Source organism: Panthera onca, chromosome E1 (assembly GCF_046562875.1).
Source record: "Panthera onca isolate mPanOnc1 chromosome E1, mPanOnc1 haplotype 2, whole genome shotgun sequence".
In the NCBI taxonomy this organism is placed as follows: domain Eukaryota; kingdom Metazoa; phylum Chordata; class Mammalia; order Carnivora; family Felidae; genus Panthera; species Panthera onca.
Window position 1 is genome coordinate 27,303,856 of NC_138352.1, and position 12,783 is coordinate 27,316,638.

The 12,783-nt window shown below is 44.4% G+C and overlaps 1 protein-coding gene across 2 annotated transcripts in view; it reads right to left on the reverse strand.

Annotated features, from left to right (window-relative positions):
* Window positions 1-519: 519 nt before the first annotated feature.
* The window catches only part of PRPSAP2 (phosphoribosyl pyrophosphate synthetase associated protein 2), a 45,926-nt gene continuing 33,662 nt past the window's right edge, over window positions 520-12,783 (reverse strand). For both annotated transcript variants that reach the window (XM_060647127.3, XM_060647126.3), the window contains 3 exons: window positions 10,527-10,597; window positions 4,655-4,801; window positions 520-1,194 (listed from right to left, as the gene is read on the reverse strand). In XM_060647127.3, the coding sequence (XP_060503110.1) occupies window positions 1,036-1,194; window positions 4,655-4,801; window positions 10,527-10,597 (377 nt within the window). In that variant the 3' untranslated portion in view covers window positions 520-1,035. The remainder of the gene's footprint in view (window positions 1,195-4,654; window positions 4,802-10,526; window positions 10,598-12,783) is intronic.

The following is a 12,783-nucleotide window of genomic DNA, read 5'->3' on the forward strand; positions in this document are numbered from 1 at the left end:
CCGGAGTCTGACAAAACTCCAGTGTAGAAGTTCTGAGTTCTGCACTCCGAATTGGAGGGCAGACGGTCCTCAGAGGCCTGATGTTAACAAGGGTCGTGTCATTTGCCCTCTGTGACCGCCCTCCAGCATGTCCTCGTCCAGAGCATGCACGGGTGAGTTCTGTTCAGAGAATGGCTGTGCTGTCAAACAGGGAGCAGAACAAAGCCATGCCGAGATGCAGGTGGCAACTCACACCAACTCGCTGACCTGCCCCCCGTGGCTCACAGCCTGGGACTCGAGTTCCTCTCCTGCCACAGCCATTACACGTCAGAAATGTGCGGGTCCTGGACAAACAGAACAGGAAATATTACATCCCCGAGAGGCCACTGGCTCACCCCGACAAGATGCAGAAGACAAAACGGAGCGGGCGGACGGACAATTCAACACCCGCGGCACGTATATTCAGCTTTCTTTTTATTTTAATTATAAAACAATGGCCAATACACAAAGTTTAAAAAAAAAACCACACACACACACACACACAACGTAAGTTTTTATTCCCTCTTTTTTTTGCAGAAAATAAATAATGGTCACGTAATAATCACTCACATATGCTTGTCTATAAAAGCATTTCTAAAAATGTCACTTACTGGATTTAATGGTATTACCTTTTTGGCTTTTCAACTGCAAGTAACACACAGTAGATCATTTTATTTCATTAACTTGTTTAAGCACTTGGGCTCTAGCAACTTTGGAAAAAGGCTGTCTGTGAGCTTAAAAAAATCGTATTCCAAGCTATTTTTGAAATAAACTACAAACAACCAGATCGTTAATTTATTTAGGAGGAGAATATAGTTTTTCTCTTATAAAAATCGCCCCAAAAACTCACGAACACCTAACCCGACATAAAAAGTTGGTCTATCTTCATAGGAATTAACAAAGAGAAAGGAAGAAAGCATAATCGGCCCCCGTGAAGTGCATCAAATCAGGTGTGAGCCCTCACAGTACGCTCCGCTTCCAGTTTGGCCCTCGGGAGTTTTAAGAAAGGAAAGCTGTTCAGTCATCTAAACCTATGTTTCTGAAAAGGTAGGACATGGACTCCCCATTGTGAATCCGACGGATGGCTTCCGAAAGGATCATGCTGATATCCACCGTTTTAATTTTGGGGCACTGGAGCTTCTGGATTTCATGTGGAATCGTATTGGTAACCACCACCTGCAAATCGAGAGGAGAAAAACCAAGAGCATCATAAAACCAGGTAGCTTCCCGGCTGGATGTGAAAATGTGATATGTTCTCAAATCTCTGTAGTTTGACTTGACAGGACAGTGGGTCTACCGTACCTTTGATGGTGTTTTCAGTCAATGTGAACACTACTTGTGATTCTTAGGTCAAGATCTGATAACCTTATGTCCACTAAGATGGCTACAGGCAAAAAGAGAATAAGAACTACTGGTAAGGTGGGAATGCACACTGGTGCGGCCGCTCTGGAAAACAGTATGGAGGTTCCTCAAAAAACTAAAAGCAGAACTATCCTACGTCCCAGCAATTGCACTACTAGGCATTTATCCATGGGATACAGGTGTGCTGTTTCGAAGGGACACATGCACCTCCATGTTTATAGCAGCACTATCAACAACAGGCAAAGTATGGAAAGAGCCCACATGTCCATCAGTGGATGAATGGATAAAGAAGATGTGGTATATATATACAAGGGAGTATTACTCGGCAATCAAAAAGAATGACATCTTGCCATTTGCAACTACGTGGATGGAACTGGAGGGTATCATGCTAAGTGAAATTAGAGAAAGACAAAAATCATATGACTTTGCTCATAGGAGGACTTTAAGACACAGAACAGATGAACATAAGGGAAGGGAAACAAAAATAATATAAAAACATGGAGGGGGACAAAACAGAAGAGACTCATAAATACGGAGAACAAACTGAGGGTTACAGGAGGGGTTGTGGGAGGGTGGATGGGCTAAATGGGGGAGGGGCATTAAGGAATCTACTCCTGAAATCATTGTTGCACTATATGCTAACTAATTTGGATGTAAATTTTAAAAAATAAAAACAAAGAACTACTGGTAAGGATGTGGGGAAACTGGAACCCTCAGGTACCTCTGGTGGGAATGTCAAATGGTTTGGCTACTTTGGAAAGCAGTCTGGAAGTTCCTCAAAAGGTTAAACACAGAGTTGCCATACGACCCAAGAGAAATGAAAACCAATCTTCGTTCAGAAACTTGTACACAAGGAGCCCCTGGGTGGCTCGGTTGGTTAAGCGTCCAACCTCAGCTCAGGTCATGGTCCTGCAGTTCACAGGTTCAAGCCGCATCGGGCTCTCTGCTGACAGCACAGAGCCCACTTTGGATCCTCTGTCCCCTTCTCTCTGTGCCCCTCCCCAACTTGTGCTCTCTCTCAAAAATAAATAAACATTTTAAAAAAGAACAAAAAAACTTGTACACAAATGTTTGTAACAGTATTTTTTTAAGTAGGCTCCATGCCCAACGTGGGGCTTGAACTCACAACCCGTAAGATCAAGAGTCCTATGCTCTACTGACTGAGCCAGCCGGGCACCCCTATAGCAGTATTATTTACAACAGTCAAAAAGTGGAAGCAACCCAAATTTCCTTAAAGTTATGAATGAAAAAAAATGTGGTATATCCATTCAATGAAATATTCAACAACAAATAAAAAGGAAGTACTGATACTCTACTACGGCAAGGATGAACTTTCACAACAGTATCTTCACTGAAAGAAGCCAGACGCAAAAGGTCACACATCACACAATTCATGTATGTGAAATGTCCCAATTAAGTAAACCTATAGAGTCAGAAAGCAGATTACTAGATGCCTAAGGCTGAGTGGAAATGAGGGGGGGGTGCTGCTAATGAGAACAGGGTTTTTTTTTGGGGGGGGGAGCGAATGAGAATGATGGCTATAAAATTCTGTGGATATACTAAAACCACTGAATTTTATACTCTAAATGGGTGAACTGTACGGTATGTGAATTATATCTCAATAAAGTTGTTTCTTAAAGTTAAGATTTGATAAAGATCAAAAAAAGATAAACAGGCACTTTCCAACAGCTACAAATGGAAAAAATATTAAAATACTCAGCTTTCTTAAAAAAACAAACAACAACAACTACAAAACAGGGGATTTGGGGCACCTGGGGCTCAGTGCTGACGGTGTGGAGCCTGCTTGAGATTCTCTCTTTCCCTCTCTCTCTCAAAATAAATAAACTTTAAATTTAAAAAAAAGGGATGGGAATAATTTTTAGATCATATTTATAATATACATTCCTTGCTTCCAAAACAAGCTTCATGACAACTTATAATAGAGACGCATATACACAATGAAATTGTTGAAACAGACATAACAACCAGGAATTATTCAGAACCAGCACCAGGGACAGGAAAACCTAGCCTCATGCAATTATTGTGACTCATCATTTTGTATTTCATATTCCTAGCAACTGAGGCAAAAATGGAAACATGAAGAGGAATGTAAGCATCACAGCTTGTACAAGACACAACAGGTCCCGCCCCACAAAAAAAATCCACCAACTGGTATCAAACACAGAACTTTCTACACCATTCACGTGAAATCACAGCTTCCACTACTTTTACGCCTCCTCTGAAGTCCAGTGGGCTCTGGGAGGCGTGGCTCTCCAGCAGCTCCCCCACAGGCCTCTGGCTTGCTCTGCCCGCAAACAGCACCCGTGAGAACCACACGGACAGACCAGTGAGAGCTGCTGTGGGCCTGAAGTCTTCCTAGCCTACTTAGCATGCGAATTCCATATTGAGTCTCCAGCCCTGGATGCCTGTAGCCTCATTCTTGGTCCCTTAGTATGTCTGTCCAGCTGAGTAAGGAGGCTGGATCTGACCTGAGCCACGTGAGCCTGGCCTGTCTGTGTGAAGGCACCTTGGACCCATAAACACAGGGCCAAGCTCAAGGAAATCTGCCGCTGAAGAGTCCAAAAGCGGAACTCGGAAAAGTAAATCCAATGTAAGATTTAACCAATCTTACAATTCTGGCCAATGTACGATTCAATACCCAGGAACATACACGGCAAAACACTTCCATTTCTTAAGACATAATGAAAATGTGACGTATGCCGTCAAAGCACACAAGCCAGCGGACCCAGGGGGGTGGACGGAGCGAGGTGAGTAAACCCGAATGGCCTGGCTGCAGCCTCAAGGGAGCCGCGTGCAACCGGGAAATGTGCCCCGTTTGCCTGTCTCCCCCAGTCTCCCCCCACAGGCGTCTGCACCGGCGACAGAGCGGGGCTCTGCAGTCAGGCAAGTTAAGGTCTGATCACAGATGCTCAGCCTACTGGCTGTGTGGCCTTAAAAAGTCACTCACCCTTGCTGATGCTCTCTGAAAGTAGTGTCAACGGGGACCCTGCGGGGCTGTGATGGAGCTCGAGCGAGGGAGGGTGGGCACAGCACTGTGCACCACACGCACCATTTGTGAGAATTAGGAAGACTCTGAACTATTACCAGGGGCAAAAGGCAGAGAGAGGCTTACAGCCCACGAAATGCAAACATAACCCACATTTTCAGTCCATTCGTAACCACAAAAGAACTCCTCCTTCACCCGCTGTCTATAACCCGGACCGAGGGGGCACAGGAGTGCCAGGGCAGCAGTGCCCACGACGGCGGCTGTTACCTCGTCAATGGCGGACTCTTCGATCAGCCGCGGAGCATCCGAGGATAACAAGCCGTGAGTCGCCATCACAAAGATCTTGTATGCGCCTCTTTCCTTCAGGGTCTCTGCTGCAGCGAGGAAGCTGTCAACGTCATCGATGATGTCGTCCTGTCCAATCACAGAGCGAGTGGAAGGCACATGAACACGTGCGCAAAGCCAGGAAAAAGAAAGGGTCCAATTCTACTCTAGCAAATCTGCTGCTGCGTGTAACGCCCCGACGGCAAGGTCACACTGCGAGTCTAAGTGGCTGCGACGCCACCACATTCCCTGCTGGCTTTTTGCAGCAAGGCTCCTCTGCCAGGTGCCTGTCATCTACAGGTGGCGTCTTGGCCACACCCAAGGCTCCCTGGGGCCTCCCTCTCTGTGTCATCCCTTACTGTGCCTAGGACTGTGCCCTCACCCTGCAGGGGCTCCAGAAATGTTCACTGAAGGGTTTTTGGTTTTTGAAATGCATAATAAAGCTGTCAGGAAAGGCTTCTGACTCTACGTAGACCTCTCCTCTTTTCCTGTTAGTTTTCTTCAGTTTCCAAATTTTCTCTGCTGGGCATATGGCAAATATGCTTTTTACATACGTTTTTATAATGGGAAAAACACTAATAGTTATTATTTTAACAAAATATGCAATCCAATGATTTCCCTTCTATTGACCTCATATTCCCAGTATGACAGGATAGAAAATATTGGCCTCTGCCCCGGGTTCCTGGCACAGAGCTCCTAAAACTCTTGTAAATTCCTACATGATAAGGATACTAGGAACATGTCTTATTCTAGTATTTGTCTTTGACTCCATCCCTGACACAGGGCTCCTAAAACCCTTGTAAATTCGTACGTGGTAAGAATACTAGGAGCATCTTTTATTCTTTTTTTTTTTTTTTTTTTTTTTTTATTTATTTTTGGGACAGAGAGAGACAGAGCATGAACGGGGGAGGGGCAGAGAGAGAGGGAGACACACAGAATTGGAAACAGGCTCCAGGCTCCGAGCCATCAGCCCAGAGCCTGACGCGGGGCTCGAACTCACAGACCGTGAGATCGTGACCTGGCTGAAGTCGGACGCTTAACCGACTGCGCCACCCAGGCGCCCCAAAGCATCTTTTATTCTAAGGAGGGAAGTCTCGGTGGGCTCCCAAATGGGGGCTGGTCACCAGAAAGACGACGCCATGAGGAGAAGCTTGGAATTTCCAGCTCTCCCACCCATCCTCCAGAGAGAGAAGAGGGGCTGGAAACAGAGCTAATGATCCATCATGCCTCTGTGATGAACCCTCCATAAAAATCCCCACAGTACAAGGTGTGGAGAGCTTCTAGACTGGTGAAAACATCCACATACTGGGACGGTGACGTGCCCCCAACTTCACGGGGACGGGAGATTTTGTGCTCTGGACCCTCCCAGACCTCGCCCTATGCAGATCTCTTCATCTGTATCCTTTACAACATCCTTTAATAAACTGGTAAATGTGTTTCCCGGAGTTCCGTGAGCTGCTCTAGCAAATGAATCCAACCTGGGAACGGGGTCATGGGAACCTCCAATTTGTAGTCATATTGTACAGAAGCTGTGGGTAACCTGGGGCAACTCAAGTAGGGTGGGAGCAGTCTTGGGGGACTGACCCTTAACCCCTGGGGCTCAGACCCTAGCTCTGAGTAGACAGTGTCAGAACCGAGTTAAATTGTAGGGCACCCAGCTGGTGTTGTAGACAAAAACCTCCACACATTTGTGTGAGCAATAAAGGAGACACACGGGAGAGAGACACAGGAGGTGGAAAACGGAGTCTTTCCTCATCACACCCAGGCTACCAAAGTTATTTGAACCCCATTACGGTATTAAGCATTGTCTAGAGTTGAATAAATATTCACGTATGTATGTATATGTGTGTGTGTATGTATACATATATATATATATATAACGTCCTTGCCATATATATATATATTCTTTTCAAATGTACACTGATATTACTATGATCAAAGAAAAAAATACTACTTTATATTTTTTTTAATGTTTATTTTTGAGAGAAAGAGACAGCATGAGTTGGGGACAGGCAAAGAGAGAGGGAGATACAGAATCCAAAGCAGGCTTCAGGCTCTGAACTGTCTGCATGGAGCCAATGTGGGGCTCGAACCCATGAACCATGAGATCGTGACCTGAGCTGAAGTCTGATGCTCAACCGACTGAGCCACCTAGGCGCCCCAATACATATTACTTTAATTTTTTTTAATGTTTATTTATTTTTGAGAGACAGAGAGAGACAGAGTGTGAGTGGGGGAGGGGCAGAGAGAGAGAGAAAGACACAGAATCTGAAGAGACTCCAGGCTCTGAGCTGTCAGCACAGAGCCCGACGCAGGGTTCGAACTCGCCAACCGTGGGATCATGACCTGAGCTGAAGTCGGACGCTTAACCGACTGAGCCACCCAGGCGCCCCCAATACATATTACTTTAAAAGTGCTACTGGTAAGGGCGCCTGGGTGGCTCAGTCGGTTAAGTGTCCAACTTGGTTTTGGCTTAGGTCATGGTCTCTTGGCTTCATGAGTTCAAGCCCCGCATCAGGGTCTGCCCTGGCAGTGTGGAGCCTGCTTGGGATTCTCTCTCTCTCCCTCTCTTTCTCTGTCCCTCCCCGACTTGCGCTGTCTCTGTGTCTCTCAAAATAAATTTTTTTTTTCTTAAAAGTGCTGCTGATAAAATTGTACAGCCACTCTGAAATAGAGCTTGACAGGTTCTTATAAAACTGTATTTGCAATTACCATGCAACCCACCAATTGCACTTTTGGTCATTTATCCCACAAAAAGGAAAACTCTGTTCACACAAAAACCCATACACAAAAGCACAGAGCAATTTTATATCTAATAGCAGAGAACCAGAAACAATCCAAATGTCCTTTCATCAGTGAGTGGTTCAACTGGGGTACCAGCCTACATGGAATACTGTTCAGCACTAAAAGCAAATATTAATATACATAACAACTTGATGGATCTCCAGGGAGACGTGCTAAGTAAAAAAAAAAAAAAAAAAAAAGAAAATCAATCTTAAAGGGCTACCTACTATATATTCCACTTATATGACTTTCTTGAAATAACCATTATAAAGACAGAGGACACAGGTGCCCGAGTGGCTCAGTCGGTGAAGCATTCGACTTCAGCTCAGGTCATGATCTCGTGGTTCATGAGTTCAAGCCCTGAATCTGGCTCTGCGCTGACAACTCAGAACCTGGAGCCTGCTTCACATTCTGTGTCTCCCTCTCTCTCTCTGCCCCTCCCCCATTCACGCTCTGTCTCTCCCTCTCTCTCCAAAATAAACACTAAAAAAAAAATTTTAAGTAAAAAGGAGGGCAGACTAGACACGGCCACAAGTTAGTGATCAGGTGGGCAGGAAGGGGGTGTGGCCATAAAGGAGTGGCACAAAGGAGCTTCGTGGTGATGGAACAGTTCCATATCTGGATTGCAGTGGTGGTTACACAAAGCTCCACGTCCATATGCACGTATGCAACACCGGCAATACCAGAAGCAGCTCTATGAGTGGTGGTGATCTGAATTTCCAGATTGTGGTACAGTTAAGCAAGGAGGAGGACGCTGGATAAAGAGGACACAAGATGTGTCTGTATAATCTGGGGGGAGCTACTTCCTATGAATCAATAATTACTTTAAAACAAAAAAGTTGTGGGGTACCTGGGTGGCTCAATCGGTTCAGCGTCCCAACTTCAGTTCAGGTCACGATCTCGAGATTGGCGGGTTCGAGCCCCGTGTCAGGCTGTGCAGACAGCTCAGAGCCTGAAGCCTGCTTCCGATTCTGTGTCTCCCTCTCTCTCTACCCCTCCCCCACTCATGAGCGCGCGTTCTCTCTCTCTGTCTCTCTGTCTCTGTCTCTGTCTCTCAAAAATAAACATTAAAAATGGGGCGCCTGGGTGGCGCAGTCGGTTGAGCGTCCGACTTCAGCCAGGTCACGATCTCGCGGTCCGTGAGTTCGAGCCCCGCGTCAGGCTCTGGGCTGATGGCTCGGAGCCTGGAGCCTGTTTCCGATTCTGTGTCTCCCTCTCTCTCTGCCCCTCCCCCGTTCATGCTCTGTCTCTCTCTGTCCCAAAAATAAATAAAAAACGTTGAAAAAAAAAAAAATTTAAAAATAAACATTAAAAAAAGTGTTTTTGTCTTAAATGTAGTTGCAGCAGAAAGGGGGCAAAGGCTTTACTGCATTCACAGCATCTTGTTACTATAGATTTTGCTGATTAAGGAATAAATTAACGGGCACAGCTATTATTACCCTATAGGGTGACATCGGAGATTTTCTGATTCAGAAAAAGTACAAACAAAACTATAAGCACCAGGGAGCCCTGGTTAATTGGCGCGGCCACTTTGGGAACAATTTGGCACCAGCCAGTGAAGTTGGGAATTTGTGTGCCTTAGACCCCCCAGCCCCACTCCCAGGCACCGAGGAAGTCTAACGTGTATGCACCAGAAAAGAGACGCAACACTGTTCAAAACAGTATTATTTGGAAACAGAAAAACTTTACGTTCAGGGGAGCCTGGGTGGCTCGGTCAGTTAAGCGTCTGACTTCGGCTCAGGTCATGGTCTCATGGTTTGTGAGTTCGAGTGCACAGCCTGCTTCGGATCTTCTGTTTCCCTCTCTCTGCCCCTTCTCTGCTCTTGCTCACTCGCTCTCTCTCAAAAATAAACAATCAAGGGCCGCTGGGTAGCTAAGTCAGTTAAGCATCCAGTTTCAGCTCAGGTCATCGTCTCACAGTTCGTGAGTTTGAGCCCTGCATTGGGCTCTGTGCTGACAGCTCAGAGCCTCGAGCCTGCTTCAGATTCTGCGTCTCCCTCCCTCTCTCCGCCCCCTCCCCAGCTCACACGCATGCACGCTCTCACTCTCTCTCAAAAATAAATAAACATTAAAAAAATAATACATAAGGGCGTCTGGGTGGCTCAGTTGGTTAAGCGTCCGACTTCAGCTCAGGTCATCTCTCACAGCTTGCGAGTTCGAGCCCCGCGTCGGGCTCTGTGCTGACAGCTCAGAGCCTGGAGCCTGCTTCAGATTCTGCGTCTCCCTCTTTCTCTGCCCCTCCCCTGTGCTCTCTCTCTCAAAAATAAATAAAAAATTTTTAAATAATAACAAATAAACATTAAAAAAAAGAAAAACTGTATGTTCAATGCCTGGAGAACAGATCAGTAAGGTGAGTGTTGGCTGTACCATGGAACGGGCACACAGCAATGAAGAAACGTAACGTGCAACCACATGTTAACTACACAGAGGAATCTCAAAACAGCATTGAACAAAAAGTCACAAAGTACACAAAGACTTCATTATATAAACATGAAAAACCTGCAAACGAAAACAACCTAGTGTTTCGGACACACGCGCTCATGGCAGACTGCAACGGCAAGTAAGGGTACGAATGACGACTTTCAGGCTGCTGACAACCTCTGCGGGGAACAGAGGAAGGGGAGACCAGGGCAAAGCCCAGAGCTGGCTTCAGGGGGACGCACGTGTTCATTTTATTCCTCTTGTAACTATACAGGCATTAAAGACACTCCTTTCGTGTGCTAGTTTTATGAGGTGCAAGAGGATGTGTGTTTTAAACAGTCGTAATCAATTTTGGACGCTTTCAGCACAAAACAATTTCCCATGTTATGAACATCAGCTGCACAATATTTTAGTTGACTAAGGAGTTGTAATTTCTTAGTAAACTAATGATAACAATTTTCAATTTTTGGACCAAAGTAAACATTTAGCCCAGGTACCAACTTAAATGAGACTTACCTGGCCATACCGCTATCCCCACATCATTAGCAAATAATTCAGCAGAGTAACAATGGCAAAATACAACAATGAATAATAAAAGAGGTCTACATACCACAATGATGGCGATCCTTCCTCCCACATCGCCAACAACTGTGATTGGGGGCTTTTCTTTAGGAATTAGCACTGGTCAGAAGAAAACACACACACACAAAAGTTTCTATATTAAAACGTACGATACAGCCTCTAAGAAGTTAATGTCTCATGATAAAAAGACTCAAGAAACTAGCAACAGATGGAAACTTCCTCAACCTGATAAAGGGCAACTGTGAAAAATTCACAGCTGACATCATGCTTAATGAAAGATTGAAAACTCTCCCCTAACATCCGGAACAAGACAAGGATGCCCATCCTCTCCACTGCTATTCGACATTGTACAGGAGGTGCTAGCCAGGGCAATTAGGCAAGAAAAAAGAATAATAAAAGGCATCCAGATTGGAAAGTAAGAAGTAACACTATTTCTATCAGCATGTGACTTGATCCTACATATAAGAAATACCAAAGAATCCACAAGGAACTACAAAAGCTAATACACCAATGCAGCAAATATTTTAAGGTAACACACAAAAATCAGTTGTTTCTACATGCCAGCAATAAACAATCTAAAGAAGAAATTAAGAAAACAACTCCATTTATAAAAGCATCTAAAAGAATAAAATACCTAGGAATAAATTTAACCAAACAGGTGAAACACTTGTACACTAAAAACTATTAAAACACTGCTCAGGAGCGTCTGGGTGGCTCAGTTGGTTAAGCATCTGACATTGGCTCGGAGCCTGACAGCTGAAAGCCTGGAGCCTGCTTCAGATTCTGTGTCTCCCTTTCTCTCTGCCCCTCCCCCTGCTCACACTCTCTCTCTCTCAAAAATTAAAAAAAAAAAAAAAAAGAAAGAAAAAATTAAAACACTGCTCAAAGAAATTAAAGAAAACATACATAAATGGAAAAACAGCCAATGTTCATGGATGTATTAACACTGTTAAGATGGCAATGCTCCCAGTGACCTAGAGATTCAATACAATCCTTATCAGAATCCCAACTGCTTTTCTAACAGAAATGAACTGACCATAAATTCCTGAAATATGGAAATACAAGGGACCCCAAATATCCAGAACAATCTCAAAAAAGAACGAATCAAGGTGGAGGACTCACACTTCCCTATTTCAGAACTTATTACAAAGCTGTATTAATCGTATGTGGTACTAGCATAAGGATGATATAGATCAAGGAAAAGAACTGAGTCAAGAAATAAACTCAAACATTTATAGCCAATCAATTTTCCTCCCAGCTTTACTGAGATGTCTCTGACAAAGAACACGGTGTTAAGTTCAAGGTGTACAACATAATGATTTGATACACATCCATACAGCAAAATGATTACCACAGTAAGATTGATTAACACATCCATCACTTCACATGATTACAATTTGTGTGTGTGTGTGTGTGTGTGTGTGTAGTGAGAAACATTAAGAACTACTCTCTTAGTAACTTTTAAGTTTTCATGTATAAAATACAGTATTATTAATTTACAGTTATGTTGTACATTAGATCCCCAGAATTTGTACCCTTTGACCAACATCTCCCCATTTCCTCCACCACCCCAGGCCCTGGCAACTAACATTCTATTGTCTGTTTCTATGAGTTGAGCTTTTTCTTTAGATGCCACATATAAGTGGGGCACCTGGGTGGCTTGGTCAATTAAGCATCCGACTCTTTCGGCTTAGGTCATGATCTCACAGTCACGCTAGTCTAGTGTCTAGAGTATATAAAGAACTCTTACAACTCAACAATAAAAAGGCAAACAAACCAATTTTAAAAATAAGCAAAACATCTGAATAGACACTTCTCCAAAGAAGATATACAAGTGGACAAGCACATGCAACATCATTAGCCATTAGAGAAATGCAGGTCAAAACTACAGCAAAATACCACTTCAACCTGCTAGGGAGACTATTATCAAAAAAATCAGGAGAGGCGCCTGGGTGGCTCCAGTCGGTTAAGCATCTGACTCTTGATTTCGGCTCAGGTCACGATCTCACAGTTCCTGAGAGGGAGCCCCACATCGGTGGGGCTGACAGCGCGGAGCCTGCTGGGGATTCTCTCTCTTCCCCTGTCCCTCCCCTGCTCACTCTCTCTCTCAAAAAATAAACAAACATCTTTAAAAATCAGGAAATAAGTGTTGGGAAGGATATGGAGAAATCAGAACCTTTGTATACGGCTGGGAGGAATGTAAAATGGCACAGCTGTTGTGGAAAACAGTTCGAGGGCTCCTGAGAAAGTTAAACATAAAGTTACGACGAGACCCAGCAATTCTA